This window comes from Mobula hypostoma, chromosome 2, assembly GCF_963921235.1.
Source record: "Mobula hypostoma chromosome 2, sMobHyp1.1, whole genome shotgun sequence".
In the NCBI taxonomy this organism is placed as follows: Eukaryota; Metazoa; Chordata; class Chondrichthyes; order Myliobatiformes; family Myliobatidae; genus Mobula; species Mobula hypostoma.
Genome location: NC_086098.1, coordinates 146,281,223 through 146,299,698, shown reverse-complemented (window position 1 = coordinate 146,299,698; position 18,476 = coordinate 146,281,223). Strand labels below are relative to the sequence as shown.

Here is an 18,476-nt window from a genome sequence, read left to right as displayed (position 1 = left end):
CTGATATGTCGGATATGTTGCTGCCATGCAGACCAAGGATCTGATATTTTGGCCAATCTGTGCACGAGGGGTTTGTGGTCAACGAACACTGTGAAATGACGACCCTCTGGAAGAAAACGAAAATGGGACACAGCAAGATAAAGACCGAGAAACTCACGGTGAAACGTGCTGTACTTCCTTTCGGGAGGATGGAGCTGCCGGCTGAAAAAGGTGAGCAGCTGCCACCTCCAGCCAACTGCTCGGGCACAGCGCCCACAGCACAGTCTGAAACGTTGGTAGTAATAGTTATAGGTGCATTGGGGAGTGGGGGCACCAGTAGGGTCGTGTTGGAAAGAGCTCGTTTAGTGTCATCAAATGCCCTGGTCACGTCCACTGACCAGTCAAGCGCATGATTAGGGGTATTGTCTTTAAGTGCACTATATAGGGGAAGCATAAGTTTAGCAGCTCGTGGAATGAAGAAGTGATAGAAATTCACCGTGCTTGAAAACTCCTGTTGTTTTTTTTTAGTAGTGCAGTGAGGTGGGAAATCCATGATAGCGGTTACCTTTGATGGGAGGGGTTTTGCACCTTCTGTGGAGATGCGATGGCCAAGAAGGTAAATGGTTGACAACCCAAACTGGCATTTAGCAGGGTTACTAATCAACCTGTGTTGGTTTAAGCGCTTTAAACGAGTGCATAGATGAGATACGTGTTCGAATTTGGACGCACTGGCGACGAGCATGTCATCCAGGTAAACAGAAAGAAATTCGGAGTCTTTTAATACAGAGTCCATCAAGCGTCGGAAAATCTGCGCTGCGTTCTTCAGTCCAAACAGCATGCGCAGAAACTCAGAGAGGCCAAACGGGGTTATCACAGCCGTTTTGGGAATGTCTTCCCAGCACACAGGCACCTGAAGGTAGCCCCTAACTAGATCGACTTGGAAAACATTTACTTTTCAGCTAAATGTGCCGAAATGTCCTGGATATGTGGGACTGGGTAATGATTGGGGTGATGGCCTCGTTAAGGCGTTGGTAATCACCACATGGACGGTTTTGGAGTTAGGGACCATATGGAGGGATGAAGCCCAGGGGTTATTTGACCAGTGTGCAATGCCATGTCTTTCCATGTTGGCAAACTCAGCCTTCACGGTTGCCAGCTTTTCTGGGTTCAGTCTATACATGCGGGCATGGACTGGCGGGCCAGTTGTGGGAATGTGGTGCCTGACCCCGTGTTTTGTGACTGTCATGGAGAATGTGGGCTTGCTGAGGTCTGGGAATTTGCCCGACTGTCAAACGCAAATGCGGTGGCGCGTGCACTTGGCAGAGTTGTTGTGAGGAACTTACTGGGGGAGCAGCGTAATGACCTAGAGTCCTTGACATCCACAAGCCAGCTGTTCTGAAGATCAACTAACAGTCCTTGGGCACACAAGAAATCTGCACAGAGCAGAGGTCTAGCCACTTCAGCCAGGACGAAGTCCCATGTGTAAAGTTACCCACTAAAGCTGAGCATCACCTGTCAGGTGCCGTAAGTCTGGCTCCTGCTGCCATTGGCGGCTTCCAGCGAGGTTTCATCATTCTTTGCCTTCTGATCAATAAGTGACGCTGGCAGTACACTCACTCGAGCACTTGTGTCACGTAAGAAGCTTTGCACTGAAAGGGTGTCCGTAATGAACAGTTGACATCCCTGGCAGCTGGAATCCACGGTATTCACAGACTTCTGATGTCTTGATGCGCTGGAACTGTCGAAGCTGCAAGGCGGTCAGCACTTCCTGGCGTTCGTACCAAAGCAAGCGTGGTAAGAACACAGGCCTGGTGTCGTCTGTTTTGCAGTCATGGGTATCCTTCTGTTGGGGTCCTTTCTGACCAGGTTTATTGTGGTAGAGAAGGGAGCAGGAATGTTGCACTGCCGCCTAGCTGAGCGTAGACTATCAGCCACTTTAGCAAGCTCTCTATAGTCATTCACGGGTGCATTAGTGAGGGCTATGCAAACTTGATTAGGCATTTGCTGCATGAAGAGTTCCTTAAAAATAAAACAAGGATGGTGATTTCCCTAGAGAGACAGCAAGTGGTCCATTAGCTGCAATGGCTCATCATCGCCGAGGCTGGGCAAGGAGAGCAACTGTTTGGCGCACTCAGGCTCTGATAGTCCAAAAGTCTGTAAAAGGTGAGTTTTCAGCGTTCAGTATTTATCGTGTTCAGGCAGGAGTTCTAGCAGACACATCGCTGTCACAGCTGTGGAACTGCTGAGTGACGCTACCATGTAGTAGAATTTGGTGTCATCAGCGCGAATTGGGCCTCAGCTTGTACGAACCAAGCGATGGCATTTTGCTCCCAAAACTCCAGCAGGTTCAAAGCAACAGCATTGGCCAACAAATTCTATAACTCCAGAATCGTCCTAGAGAATCGGGGTCACCAATGTACATTCTCGCCAATAGTTTAATGTTTACGAAAAACCGTAGCAATTCATTTATTGTCATCCAAACACTGAACACAAAGCACGTAAAAGGACTTTATGTAATTATGTCATCATGTCAGACCAGCCTCTTAAAGTGAGCCCCAATTCAATGGTGGTGGCCGTGAATTATGTATTTTTCCGTCAATTACGTTACCCTACACAATTGGAAATATACAGTGTAAAAAGTAAATAGCGCAAAAATAATACCGAAAATAGTGCAAATTGAAAGTGAAATAATGAGGTAATGTTCATGGGTTCATGGGCCATTCAGAAATCTGATGGCAAAGAGGAAGAATCTGTTCCAAAGAAGTTGAATGTGGGTCCTTGGGCTCCTGTATCTCCTCCTTGATGGTAGTAATGAGAAGAGGACATGTTCCAGATGGAGACCAACACCCAAGCTCAGGAATTCCTGCGCTATGCCAATCTGCTTTTCTATGTCTGTCTCCTCTAACTTTTCTGCTCAAGTTTCTGAGCAACTGTTCGGATGCATGATGTGAGTCTTTGTTAATTTGGTATTGATAGCTCCCGGGTACCCTGAAGTACCAGGGAACAATTAACCACACTCAGAAGCTACAGTCAATTCTTGACACTATTAATGAAAGGTCATAAATCTGAATTATTAACTCTCACTCTTTCTCTAAAGTTCAAATTCAAGTTCATTGTCATTCAACCCTTCACAGGTACACCACCAAATGAAACAATGTCCCTCTGGACGAAGATGGACAACGCAGTATATATAACTCCTACATAACACACAAAGTAATATTACCACAAATAAATTAACAGAGATAAGGTGCGTTTAAGACATAAGTTAAAAAGTAACCAGAATAACAAAACTAGTGTCACTTGCGTGGTGAGACCTGGGTGGTAGCAGGGAGTTCAGTAGCCTCACGGCCTGTGGGAAGAAGCTGTTTCCCATCAGTTCTTGTCCTAATGCTATGGTACCTCCTGCCTGATGGTAGGGAGTTAAAGAAATTGTTGGACGGATGGGATGGTTCACTGTTTATGCCAAGGGCCCTGCAAATACAGTACTGCTGGTTTACAATAGTATGTGTCTGAAGGGTGGAAAAGAGACCCTAATGATCCTCTTAGCAGCCCTCGCAAACCTTTGTGAGGTCTTGCAGCCAGATACTATCTGACCTATTGAGTATTTGCTGCATTTGTTGTTCCAGAATTCTGAATATCTGCAGTGATTTATATATTCTGCATTCCAACCTTTGGTCCACTTAACAAGAGCTATTCTATTTTCTAAAAAATTGAATCCTTCCTTATGAACAGATTAATCAGAACATACAAATCTAAGGAGCACCAGGCCATTGTCTCCCACACCATCACCGACTTTATCCGCTCAGGGGATCTCCCATCCACTGCTACCAACCTTATAGTTCCCACACCCCGCACTTCCCGTTTCTACCTCCTACCCAAGATCCACAAACCTGCCTGTCCTGGCCGACCTATTGTCTCAGCTTGCTCCTGCCCCACCGAACGCATTTCTGCATACCTCGACACTGTTTTATCACCCCTTGTTCAATCCCTTCCGACCTATGTTCGTGACACTTCTCACGCTCTTAAACTTTTCGATGATTTTAAGTTCCCTGGCCTCCACCGCTTTATTTTCACCATGGATGTCCAGTCCTTATATACTTCCATCCCCCATCAGGAAGGTCTCAAAGCTCTACGCTTCTTTTTGGATTCCAGACCTAATCAGTTCCCCTCTACCACCACTCTGTTCCGTCTAGCAGAATTAGTCCTTACTCTTAATAATTTCTCCTTTTGCTCCTCCCATTTCCTCCAAACTAAAGGTGTAGCTATGGGCACCCGTATGGGTCCTAGCTATGCCTGCCTTTTTGTTGGGTTTGTGGAACAATCTATGTTCCGTGCCTATTCTGGTATCTGTCCCCCACTTTTCCTTCGCGACATTGACGACTGCATTGGCACTGCTTCCTGCACGCATGCAGAACTCGTTGACTTTATTAACTTTGCCTCCAACTTTCACCCTGCCCTCAAGTTTACCTGGTCCATTTCCGACACCTCCCTCCCCTTTCTAGATCTTTCTGTCTCTGTCTCTGGAGACAGCTTATCCACTGATGTCTACTATAAGCCTACTGACTCTCACAGCTATCTGGACTATTCCTCTTCTCACCCTGTCTCTTGCAAAAACGCCATCCCCTTCTCGCAATTCCTCCGTCTCCGCCGCATCTGCTCTCAGGATGAAGCTTTTCATTCTAGGACGAGGGAGATGTCTTCATTTTGTAAAGAAAGGGGCTTCCCTTCCTCCACTATCAACTCTGCTCTTAAAAGCATCTCCCCCATTTCACGTACATCTGCTCTCACTCCATCCTCCCACCACCCCACTAGGAATAGGGTTCCCCTGGTCCTCACCTACCACCCCACCAGCCTCCGGGTCCAACATATTATTCTCCGTAACTTCCGCCACCTCCAACGGGATCCCACCACTAAGCACATCTTTCCCTCCCCCCCCCCGCATTCCGCAGGGATCGCTCCCTACGTGACTCCCTTGTCCATTCGTCCCCCCCATCCCTCCCCACTGATCTCCCTCCTGGCACTTATCCGTGTAAGCGGAACAAGTGCTACACATGCCCTTACACTTCCTCCCTTACCACCATTCAGGGCCCCAAACAGTCCTTCCAGGTGAGGCATCACTTCACCTGTGAGTCGACTGGGGTGATATACTGCGTCCGGTGCTCCCGATGTGGCCTTTAATATATTGGTGAGACCCGACGCAGACTGGGAGACCACTTTGCTGAACATCTACGCTCTGTCCGCCAGAGAAAGCAGGATCTCCCAGTGGCCACACATTTTAATTCCACATCCCATTCCCATACTGACATGTCTATCCACGGCCTCCTCTACTGTAAAGATGAAGCCACACTCAGGTTGGAGGAACAACACCTTATATTCCGTCTGGGTAGCCTCCAACCTGATGGCCTGAACATTGACTTATCTAACTTCCGCTAAGGCCCCACTTCCCCCTCGTACCCCATCTGTTACTCATTTATATGCACACATTCTTTCTCTCACTCTCCTTTTTCTCCCTCTGTCCCTCTGAATATACCTCTTGCCCATCCTCTGGGTCACCCCCCCCCCCTTGTCTTTCTTCCCGGACCTCCTATCCCATGATCCTCTCGTATCCCCTTTTGCCTATCACCTGTCCAGCTCTTGGCTCCATCCCTCCCCCTCCTGTCTTCTCCTATCATTTTGCATCTCCCCCTCCCCCTCCAACTTTCAAATCCCTTACTCACTCTTCCTTCAGTTAGTCCTGACGAAGGGTCTCGGCCTGAAACGTCGACTGCACCTCTTCCTAGAGATGCTGCTTGGCCTGCTGCGTTCACCAGCAACTTTGATGTATGTTGCTTGAATTTCCAGCATCTGCAGAATTCCTGTTGTTTGCATACAAATACAAAACTGATTTTAATTTACATAAAGCATTATGTGAATCACCTTGTAATCTTACTGTTTTATTTTGCTATCCCTAACCCAAGGCAAATTGCTCAATCAAAAGATTAAAACGAAAGTTTAATGTAACCCAGTCAAGAGTTACTTTATGTGTGTCTGCGCAAGTCAGTTCAGAAGAATGGAAAATGAAAGCCGAATGGTCAAGAAAAAAATGCTTCAAAGTTTATTCCTTAAATCTACAAGGTAACGTGGCCACTAATATCATAGCTAGAAAGACATTTTGCATTGCAGTGTAACTGTCCTTATAAGCAACACTCACAACATGCTGGAGGAACTCAGCAGGTGGGGCAGCATCCGTGGAAACGATGAGTCAATGTTTTGGGCTGGAACCCTTCGTCAGGACTGAAGAGGGAAGGGGCAGGGGCCCTATAAAGAAGGTGGGGGGAGGGTGGGAAGGAGAAGGCTGGTAGGTTCCAGGTGAAAAACCAGTAAGGGGAAAGATAAAGGGGTGGGGGAGGGGAAGCAGGGAAGGGATAGACAGGAAAGGTGAAGAAGGAATAGGGGAAAACATAGTGGGTAGTAGAAAGAGGAGGAACCGTAAGGGAGGTAGTAGGCAGCTGGGGGAGGGGGCAGAGTGAAACTGGGATAGGGAAAGAGAGGGGGAGGGAATTAAACTCAGGTTGGAGGAGCAACACCTCATATACCGTCTGGGTAGTCTCCAGCCCCTTGGTATGAACATCGAATTCTCCGACATCCGGTAATTCCCTCCCCCTCCCTTCCCCTATCCCAGTTTCACTCTGCCCCCTCCCCCAGCTGCCTATCACCTCCCTCATGGTTCCGCCTCCTTCTACTACCCACTATGTTTTCCCCTATTCCTTCTTCACCTTTCCTGCCTATCCCCTCCCTGCCTCCCCTCTCCCACCCCTTTATCTTTCCCCTTACTGGTTTTTCACCTGGAACCTACCAGCCTTCTCCTTCCCACCCGCCCCCCACCTTCTTTTTAGGGCCTCTGCCCCTTCTCTCTTCAGTCCTGACGAAGGGTTCCGGCCCGAAACGTTGACTGATCGTTTCCACGGATGCTGCCCGACCTGCTGAGTTCCTCCAGCGTGTTGTGAGTGTAGCTTTGCAGAGTATTTTGTGTTTATAACTGTCCTTATAAAATGGCTGAGTCAGAATCAGATTTATTTTCACTGCCTTCTATAACATGAAATTTTTTGTTTTATACAGCGAAAAGACGTAAAATTACTATCAATTATAAAATAAATTAATACTGCAGAAAAGGTCCTATGAGGTTGTGGTCCGTGGACTCATGGACTATTCAGGAATCCGATGGTGCAGCTGTTCCTGAAGTGTTGAATATGGGCACTCAGGCTCCTGTACCTCCTCCCTGATCGTAGCAGAGAGAGAGAGGGCAGGTCGTGGATGGTGAAAGTCCCCAGCCATGACCTGCATGAGACCGTGTTAAGGATGGGCCCTCAGAGACCATGATAGGGAACTGGAGCTGCAGCTCAATGACCTTTGGCCCGGATAGGAGAAGGAGGAGGTGAGAGATAGGAGCTACAGGGTCCCCGAAGGCTACAGGCTACAGTCACCTCGAAGTTGCAGAAGGCAGGTACCTGGATGACTGTTAGGAGAGGGGAAGGGAATAGCAGCCAGTGCAGTGTATACCTGTGGCCATCTTCCTCAATAATAAGTACACTGCTTTGGATACTGTTGGAGAGAACGACCTACCGGAGGGAACCCACAGCGACCTGGTCCGCGGCAATGAGTCTGTCTCTGTGGCTCAGATGGGAAGGAGTTTGGAGTCCAGTTGAGCTAGGGGATTTCATAACTAGAGGAGCAGAAAGCAGATTTGCGGATGTGAAAGAGACACTGGACGGTATGTTGCAGGGGTGCATCAGATCGGGTCCACACCATTCCAAAGGGGGCGGGTGAGCAGCCGGAAGTCGTGGCACATATTGGCACCAACAACGTCCGTAGGAAAAGGGGAGGAGGTCCTGAAAAGAGAATTTAGGGAGCTAGGTAGGAAGCTGAAAAGCAGGACCTCCAGGGTAGTGGATTGCTGCTTGTGCCATGCGCCATTGAGGGTAAGAATCAGATGATTTGGTAGATGAATGTGCAGCTGAAGAAATGACACAGAGGGCAAAGTTTCAGATGACTGGATCATTGGGATCTCTTGTGGGGAAGGTACAAGCTATACAGAAAGGATGCGTTACACCTGAACCCAAGAAGGACCAATATCTTTGCAGCCAGATTTGCTAGAGCTGCTGGGGAGGGTTTAAACTAATTTGACAAGGGGGTGGGAGCCAGAGTGATTGGGCTGAGAATGGGTTACTTGATATACAACTAGATGCAGTGTGTAGTGAGACTGTGAGGAGGAACAGGCTGATGATAGGGCAAAATTGCAGTCAGTTGGATTTTAAATTGTAACAAGGGGCCAAAATTGTAAAGGGTAATGAATACAGGACTGAAGCTGTTATATTTGAATATACCCAGTATACAGAATAAGACAGATAATCTTGTAGCACAGTTACAGAATGGTATGTATGATGTTGTGAATATTGCTGAGTCATGGCACATATCTATATGGAATGAGCGGCCAAAGGGAGTGGTTGAGGGAAGTAGAGCATTTAAAAGGCATTTGGACAGGTACGTGAATAGGAAAGGTTTCGAGGGATACGTGCCAAGTGTGGGTAAAGGGGACTAGCTTAGACAGGAATCTTGGTTGGCATGAGTCAGCTGGGCTGAAGGCCAGTTTTCGTGCAGTGTGACTCTATGATGGTTTCACAATGGTTTCAACTGTAGATCATGTTTAATAGATATTTCAAAACTGCTGTTTGCCATCAAAGATCTTTCTCAAAGTAGTCAATGTACCTTGTGTTAAGGTTACATCGTTTTAACCTTTTGAATCTCAGGTATGATGCCTTGGCATGAATTTTAGGCTGAAAAAAAACTGTGACGATGTACAATAAATGACTAAAAAATACATCTAATATATAAACTAAAATATTTACAGAAGAGACTGCGTTATTCTCTCAAAGTTTTATTTCATTTTGATGTCAGTATAAGTGAGCTGCCTATTCCATTGTCCTTTAATACTCTCCAAACACATCCTGATTTCTTTTCTGACCATAATTATCATGCAGTTACCTTACATTCAGGTTCAGCGTAAAATTGCCATTGAACTGAATGGCAAATGCAAAAGCTGTACCTAATTAACCTGCAATAGGACACATAAGCAGATTTCCTCAACCTAAATGCTATGAAATCTGGAGAACCACAGTAAGTTTTTTCTTTGCTGGACTCCAGTAGCAAAGCTGACTAACTTACCAGCTGGAATCCAAGACCTCCAAATATGGTTACACATGCACTCATGTCTTCCATTTGCTTACATTCCTAGGTGAAAAATGCTCACATGTTGTGTCAGCGTCTACCAGTAGAATTCAGCACAGTATATTTTATCTTTTCTGTAACACATGACATCCAGCAATATATTTATTTTTGATTTACTGTTATATGTGCAAATGATCCAATGCTTAAATTTGAGAGAGAGTTATGGACACCTTTATGAATTTCTGGCCACAATGCTGCACTCCGACTTCAAGTTAGATTATTCTAAGGAAATAGTAGTGTGGTAGACTTATTCCAACCTTATTTTCAAAAGCCTTCCTGCAGTGGTTTTAATAATTGATAATGTTGTTTTCTTTCTTCTGCATCCAGCAATATTAATTGTTCCTTTAGCTGTGGTTGCCTTTGCCTTGGGGCTCGCCACTGCAGGTATTCTCTGGAAACTTTTAAAGAAGGAAGCAGTCTTGCCAAAGTCTTTGGTAAGTAGATTTGTTTTGAGTAAATTGGGAAGATGGTCTCGGGGAAATGCACAGCAGAAATGTGGAGGTTGTTTAGGGGGCACTTGCAAGGGGTTATGGATAGGGTTGTCCCATTAAAGCAGGTAAAGGATGGTAAGATGGGGGAACTATGGTTGACAAGGGAAGTGGAATATTTAGACCACAAGATGTAGGAGCTGAATTAGGCCATTCAGCCCTTCAAATCTTCTCTGCCATTCCATCATGGCTGATTTATTATCGCCCTCTATTCCACTATTCTGCCTTCTCCCTGGAACCTTTGACGCTCTTGCTAGTCATGGACCCATCAACCTCTGCTTTAAATATACCCAATGACTTGGCCCCACAGCCGCCTGTGGCAAAGAATTCCATGGATTCACTTCAGACAAGAGGAAGGAGGAGGCATACTTAAAGTTTGGAAAGCAAGGATCAGAAGGGACTCTTGAGAGTTATAAGGTAGCCAGGAAAGAGCTTAAGAATGAACTTAGAAGAGCAAAAAGGGGGCATGAGAAGGATTGAGAAAAACTCCAAGTTACCCTACACGTACATGAAGAACTAGAGGATGACTAGAGTGAGAGTGGGACCAGTTGGGGCTAGAAGAGGAAATATATGCCTGGAGTCGGAGAAAGTAGGGGAGGTCCTTAATGAATATTTTATTTCAATGTTCGTCAGGGAGAGGGGCCGTCATGAATGTGAGGTCAGTGTAGAAAAGACTAATGTGCTTGAACATGTGGTTAAGAAAAAGTCAGTGTTGGAGCTTTTGAAAAATATTAGAATAGATAAGAGCCTAGATACACTAGGTTACTACAGTAACCAGCCAGTGGTATAGTGACATCTGCACCAGACTTCGAGATGAGTGGTCCTGAGTTCGAATCTGGCCATCAAGCTTTCCATCTGTGCTGGGTAGACCATCAAGCTAGCTACTCAACCTCATTAAAAAACAGACAGAAATCCTAAAGAAATGGCAAGGTTGTGACCCAATGCGCCACAAGGAACAACTACAGAAAGTGAGTGAAGAGATTGCTGAGGCATTGAAGATGATCTTTGCATCCTCACTGGCCATGGGAGTAATGTCAGAAGATCTGAGGGTGACAAACGTTGTTCCCTTGTTCAAGAAAGGTAATAGGGATAATCCTAGGATTTATAGACCAGTGAGCCTTAAGTCAGTGGTGGGAAGACTGAAGGAGAGGATTCTTATGGGCAGGATTTGGGAGCATTTGAGAAGCATAGTCTGATTAGGGATAGTTGTCATGGTGTTGTGAAGGGTAGGTTGTGCCTCATTAACTTGACTGACTTTTTTGAGGATGCGACAAAACACAACGATGAAGGTAGAGCAATGGATGTGGTGCATTTGGATTTTAGTAAGGTGTTTTGTCAAGGGTGGTGGCGTGGAGATCCAACTCTACCAAAGGAGGTGTAAGGAGCTCCTTCCCTCAGCTAGCCTGCTTACCCCACCCCCACCCCACTCTCGATTAGGGTCATGTGAAGCCATGGGAGCAGATGGTGGGTGGTCGTATGAGCAGTTGGTGGATATCACAAGTCCTGGTTATGCGACCATTGATGCCATGCACTCTGTCTCTGAAATGTATTGATAATGGCTGGGGTCACCTGTTTTGTAAAGACACTGCCCAGAAGAAAGCAATGGCAAAGTTCTAAAGAAAAATTTGCCAATAACAACCATGGTCAAAGAGCGTGATAGCTCGCGTCATATGACATGGCACGTAATGATGATGATGTTTGACAAGATTTCCCATGGTAGGCTTATTCAGAAAGTCAGGAGTCATGAAATCCAGGGAAACTTGGCTGTGTGTATGCAGAATTGGCCTGCCCACAGAAGGCAGAGAGTAGTTGTAGATGGAGCTTATTCTGCCTGGATATAAGTGACCAGTGATGTTCCACAGGGATTCCGTTCTGGGACCCCTGCCCTTTGTGATTTTTTAAAATGACTTAGATGAGGAAATGGAAGGGTGGGATAGCAAGTTTGCACATAATACAAAGGTTAGTGGTGCTGTGGATGATGTAGAAGGTTGGTGTAGGTTACAATGGGACATTAATAGGATGCAGAGCTGGACTGAAAAGTAGCAGACGGAGTTCAACCTGGACAAGTGTGAAGTGATTCATTTTGGAAGGTCGAACTCGAAGGTAGAATACAGGGTTAATGGTGGGATTGTTAGCAGTGTGGAGGAACAGAGAGCTCTTGGGGTCCATGTCTGTAGATCCTTCAAAGTTGTCATGCATGTAGATAGAATGGTTAGGAAGATGTATGGTGTGTGTTGGCCTTTATTAGCTGGGGGATTGAAGTCAAGAGCCATGAGATAATGTTGCAGCACTATAAAACCCTGGTTAGCCCATATTGGGAGCATTGTCTTCGGTTCTGGTTGCCTCATTATAGGAACGATGTGTAAGTTTTAGAGAGGGTGCAGAGATATGTCATGAAATTTGTTGTTTTGCAGCAGTGGCACAGTGCAATACAAACAATTTAAATAGGAAATATGAAAAATGAGTAAGTACGGCAAACAGAGGGCAAAAAGTGAGGTAGTGTATATGGGTTCATTGTCCATTCAGAGATCTGATAGCGGTGGGGAAGAAGGTGTCTGTAAAAGACTGAGTGCGCCTGTCACCCCCTCTCTGATGGGAGTAATGAGAAGCGGGCATGTCCTGGCTAGTGAGGTGATGATGTATACCACGTCTTTGAGGCATCGCCTTTTGAAGAATTGCACAGACAGTATACGTCTGTATATAACTCCACATTGTTACCATGTACTTATTTAACCGATTCTAACATGTCTATTAACTTTGAACGTGTCAGTGCTCTAATCTTGAACCTTCTGCTTCCTAGATACTTATCGTAAAGGCCATCAAGCCACATGTAGAGAAGATTGAAGAAGACACTGTATCTATTGTGATTAAATATGAAGAAGTGAGTTCTGGTGAGCATGATCACATCACTGAGGAAGTTACTGAACCCAGCACAAGTCCGGAGGAGCCGGAACCACACGCCGCTGAACTGAAATACACTGGGAAGGTCTGTGAATATGACAGGCCTCAAAATCTGGAGAATGTCCTTTAATTGTCAAGGATGCTGCCTCCTTTCGTTGCAACTCCTTGTCCCAGGCAGATATTGTACGTCATTATTGCCATGCTCTGCAGTTGATTTGTATGAAAAAGTACAAAATAAATTAGAGTGTGCTCTGTAATGAATTGTAATCAGATTCACAATCAGAATTATGTTTATTATCAATGACATAAGTCATGATATTTATCATTTTGTGGCATCAGTATATTGCGATACATAAAATGTTACTATAAATTACTGTAAGAAATACTAAAACATTAGTTAAATCACCCTGAATTAGTTAAATCATCTTAGAAAGGAATTTCTAATGGAAGCCCAACAACTTAAGGTTTAGAATCTTTTCAGGATCCAGCTGGTATCAAGAACCATACAACCATTAGACACAGGAGAAGAATTAGGCCATGGCCCATCGAGTCTGCTCCACCATTCCATCATGACTGATTTGTGATCCCTCTCAACTCCATTCTCCTGCCTTCTCTCCATAACCTTTGATGCCCTGACTAATCAAGAACCTATCAACCTCAGCTTTTAATATACCCAGTGACTTGGTCTCCACAGCCACCTGTGGCAATGAATTTCACAGATTCACTGCCCCCTGGCTAAAGAAATTCCTCTTCATCTCTTCTCTAAATGTACATTCCTCTATTCTGAGGTTTTGCCCTTTGGTCCTAGGCTCCTCAGCATGCTGTAGGTACCAACCTCTCTACATCCATTCTATTTGGGCATTTTAATGTTTGGTCAGCCCAGCATTAAGGGAAGAATGTAAAATATGTTGGCTCAATATGCAAGTTTTAATAAAAATAGAGAAATAACAAAAAATAATTGTTTACTTTTTGTACAACATAATGTTGTGGTTTACTTCAAAGTGGTCATTATTGTTATGAAGGCAGGCACACATTTTCACTCAGCAGGTAGCATAAATAACACACATCAAAGTTGCTGGTGAATGTAGCAGGCCAGGCAGCATCTCTAGGAAGAGGTACAGTCGACATTTTGGGCCGAGACCCTTCGTCAGGACTAACTGGAGGAAGAGCGAGTAAGAGATTTGAAAGTGGGAGGGGGAGGGGGAGATCCAAAATGATAAGAGAAGACAGGAGGGGGAGGGATGGAGCCAAGAGCTGGACAGGTGATTGGCAAAAGGGATATGAGAGGATCATGGGACAGGAGGTCCAGGGAGAAAGAAAAGGGGGAGGGGAGGAAAAAACCCAGAGGATGGGCAAGGGCTATAGTCAGAGGGAGAAAAAGGAGAGAGAGAGAAAGAATGTATGTATATAAATAAATAACAGATGAGGTACGAGGGGGAGGTGGGGCATTAGCGGAAGTTAGAGAAGTCAATGTTCATGCCATCAGGTTGGAGGCTACCCAGACGGAATATAAGGTGTTGTTGCTCCAACCTGAGTGTGGTTTCATCTTTACAGTACCGTGGATAGACATATCAGAATGGGAATGGGATGTGGAATTAAAATGTGTGGCCACTGGGAGATCCTGCTTTCTCTGGCGGACAGAGCGTAGGTGTTCAGCAAAGTGGTCTCCCAGTCTGCGTCGGGTCTCGCCAATATATAGAAGGCCATATCGGGAGCACCGGACGCAGTATATCATCCCAGCAGACTCACAGGTGAAGTGTCGCCTCACCTGGAAGGACTGTCTGGGGCCCTGAATGGTGGTAAGGGAGGAAGTGTAAGGGCGTGTGTAGCACTTGTTCCGCTTACAAGGATAAGTGCCAGGAGGGAGATCAGTGGGGAGGGATGGGGGGGACAAATGGACAAGGGAGTCGCGTAGGGAGCAATCCCTGCGGAAAGCAGAGAGAGGCGGGGAGAGAGATGTGGTTAGTGGTGGGATCCCGTTGGAGGTGGCGGAAGTTACGGAGAATAATATGTTGGACCCAGAGGCTGGTGGGGTGGTAGGTGAGGACCCAGGGGAACCCTATTCCTCATGGGGTGGCGGGAGGATGGAGTGAGAGCAGATGTGCGTGAAATGGGGGAGATGTGTTTGAGAGCAGCCTCCGGGTCCAACATATTATTCTCCGTAACTTCCGCCACCTCCAACGGGATCCCACCACTAAGCACATCTTTCCCTCCCCCCCCCCTGCTTTCCGCAGGGATCACTCCCTACGTGACTCCCTTGTCCATTCATCCCTCCCAACCCTCCCCACCGATCTCCCTCCTGGCACTTATCCTTGTAAGCGGAACAAGTGCTACACATGCCCTTACACTTCCTCCCTCACCACCATTCAGGGCCCCAGACAGTCCTTCCAGGTGAGGCAACACTTCACCTGTGAGTCGGCTGGGGTGATATACTGTGTCCGGTGCTCCCGATGTGGCCTTCTATATATTGGCAAGACCCGACGCAGACTGGGAGATCGTTTTGCTGAACACCTATGCTCTGCCCGCCAGAGAAAGCAGGATCTCCCAGTGGCCACACATTTTAATTCCACATTCCATTCCCATTCTGACATGTCTATCCACGGCCTCCTCTACTGTAAAGATGAAGCCACAGTCAGGTTGGAGGAACAACACCTTATATTCCGTCTGGGTAGCCTCCAACCTGATGGCATGAACATTGACTTCTCTAACTTCCACTAATGCCCCACCTCCCCCTCGTACCCCATCTGTTATTTATTTATATAGACACATTCTTTCTCTCTCCTTTTTCTCCCTCTGTCCCTCTCACTATACCCCTTGCCCATCCTCTGGGTTTCCCCCCCTCCCCCTTTTCCTTCTCCCTGGGCCTCCTGTCCCATGATCCTCTCATATCCCTTTTGCCAATCACCTGTCCAGCTCTTGGTTCCATCCCTCCCCCTCCTGTCTTCTCCTATCAATTTGGATCTCCCCCTCCCCCTCCAACTTTCAAATCTCTTACTAACTCTTCCTTCAGTTAGTCCTGACGAAGGGTCTCAGCCTGAAATGTCGACTGTACCTCTTCCTAGAGATGCTGCCTGGCCTGCTGCGTTCACCAGCAACTTTGATGTGTGTTGCTTGAATTTCCAGCATCTGCAGAATTCCTCGTGTTTGAGGTAGCATAAATAACCGTTTTGCTGACATTGACTGATGGGCAGATGTTGGTTGGGAAAGATTCAAAGCGTTTTCTCCATCACCATCTAAATTAAGAGATTTCCATTTTCACCAGAATAGGGTGAGAGGATCAATCACCTGTTGAGGCTCGCAGGCCTGTGGTAAGGCCTCAGTGGAATATCATCAAGGGCCCTGCCATTCCAGTGCTTACTTCCAGTAGAAGTAAGGTCAGTGAGCCCCTGGTGGGCAAAGTAAATGATTCTAAGATAACATCAAAACCAGTCTGAAGAAATTCAACATCACCTGCACTCAATAGATACAAGAGAAAACCTGCGGATGCTGGAAGTCCAAGCAACACACACAAAGTGTTGGAGGAGCTCAGTAGGCCAGAGAGCATCTATGGAAGAGAGTAAAGAGTCGGCTGTTTACTCTTTTCCATTGATGCTGCCTGGCCTGCTGAGTTCCTCCAGCTATTTGTGTGTGTTGCTCAATAGATACATCTGGAGGAAATCCGCTCAAGAGGAACTTGCGCTACATGAGAGCAACCTCCGTTGTATTACCGAGAACAAGCAGCAGTTGTGAAAGGAGGGACTGAGCAACCGAAAGACCCAACCACTGACCACAGCCACCACTTAAACTGTGCCCACACCGCAGCAGAATATGTGGATCCCAGATCAGCCTCTACAGCCACCTGAGGACCCACCAATAGGCAACGCCTCGGGAGAATGTCAGATCCAACTCAAGTGATCGTACTACTATTCCAGTGCAATTCTGTAGCTTGCCAGTCAGGTAAATGAGATATAAGCAAAGGTGAAAGCAAATTCTATAAGAGCATTAGGAGTAAGTCCTCCAAACCAATTGTGTCCTAACATCAATGAGCCTCTGGCCTACTAGATTGGGAATTCTGGCTGTCTATCTAGTTTAACATACTATGGGGGAATGCAAATTTTAACAAATGAGCTACATTTAAATCAGGCTTTATCCCCCTGTTGGTTGAGGAATTTCCGATCTCCATCCCTATTGGGTACCAGGGTGGCGATACGTCACCCCTTAGACACCCCTCCCCCATCACGTGAAGCCATGGGAGCAGGTGGGAGATGGTTGTATGAGCAACTGGTGCACATCACAAGCCCTGGATATGCAACCACTGACGCCAGGCAGACAATCTCTGTAGAGCATTGATAATGGCTGGGTTCACCCATCTTGTAAAGACACTGCCCAGTAGAAGGCAATGGCGAACCACTTCTGCAGAAAAATTTTCCAAGTACAATCATGGTCAATAGACCACGATCGCCCACATCATACAACGTGGCATATAATGATGATGATAATTTCTATTGAAGTCCTATATTGGGATAGGTATCTTAGTTGTGCATTTCTTTGTTGCAGAGCATAACTTTATTACGTTCATCTTCACACCTTATTCTTCTTCAGTAGTTTAAGGAGGAAAATCAGAATAATCCTAGAAACTATAGGCCATAAATTCCATTTTCTCATCTTAAATCAGTGGCAGGGAAGTTTTGGAGAAGATTCTTAGGAGATGGATTTACCCACATTTGGAAAAGCATGGACTCATTAGGGAGAGTCAGCATGGCTTTGTGTGGGGGATGTCACATCTCAAACTCAACTGAAGTTTATGTGGAGGTAACAAAGAGGAAACATGCACTTCAGAAAAACATTTGACAAGGTCCCTCAATAAGATTAAACTACATGCAATCTGCAGGGACTTAGCAGATTGGATTCAAAATTAGCTTGGTCATAGAAGGTAGTGTTGGACTTGTGTTATTGTGGCTAGAGGTCTGTGACAGAAGAACAGTGCTGGGACCCCTGTTTGTAACATATATAGGTGGGCTGAGGAACAAGTTTGGAGACAACAGAAAAATGAATGGAATTGCAGATAGTTTGGAATTTTGACAAATGATACACTAGTTGGAAATTTGGGCAGAGAAATGGCAGATGGAGTTTAATCTGGGCAAGTATGAGGCATTGCATTTTGGGATGTCAAATGCAAGAATACGGTAAATATCAGCATCCCTAGGAGCATTGATGTACAAGGGGATCTTGGGGTGCTTCTTCACCACACTGTCTACCTGTGATGCCACATTCAGGGAATCATATGCTTGTACTCCTGGGTCTTTCTGTTCAAAAGCACTTTCTTTGTCTGTCCTATCCTTGCTGTCTTATCTTGTGTCCATTTATTGATGCCACACTAAGACATAAAGCCTTTGGAGAAGATGAAAAAGTGACCCAGAGTCATTCTCCTCGGAATAGAAGAGATTGTAAGTAAAACGGATAAAGGTATTTAAAATCATGAAGGGTGTAGGCAGAATAGATCAAGAGAGATTGCTCCTGTTGGTGAAAGGATCAAGAACCAGAGGACACAAAAGGAAGGTGACTGGCAAAAGAACCACATATGCAACAAGTGGTTGGGGTTTGGAAAGGAACGCCAGGGGTCATAATGTAGATAGGTCCAAGAAGAAGAAGAAGAAAGCCCTTAACTCCGAGTGGAGTCATTGGGATGGATGCTGTCGTGATGGCGTTTTTTTAGCAGGCTTTCTTATTTTTACGAGGCCGAGTTGCTAGCTCGACGCTCAACCCAGCATGGATGGAAAGGGTGCAAGGGAGCCGGCTGGATTCGAACTCGGGAGCCTTCGCTCCGAAGTCTGGCGCTGATGCCACTAGGCCACCAGCTGGCTA

General features: G+C 46.1%; 1 protein-coding gene across 2 annotated transcripts in view; it reads left to right on the top strand.

Moving 5' to 3' along the window:
• The window catches only part of LOC134359652 (interferon gamma receptor 1-like), a 91,061-nt gene extending 77,493 nt beyond the window's left edge, over positions 1–13,568 (top strand). For both annotated transcript variants that reach the window (XM_063073152.1, XM_063073157.1), the window contains exons 6-8: positions 5,937–6,093; positions 9,571–9,677; positions 12,532–13,568. In XM_063073152.1, the coding sequence (XP_062929222.1) occupies positions 5,937–6,093; positions 9,571–9,677; positions 12,532–12,762 (495 nt within the window). In that variant the 3' untranslated portion in view covers positions 12,763–13,568. The remainder of the gene's footprint in view (positions 1–5,936; positions 6,094–9,570; positions 9,678–12,531) is intronic.
• Positions 13,569–18,476: the final 4,908 nt, after the last annotated feature.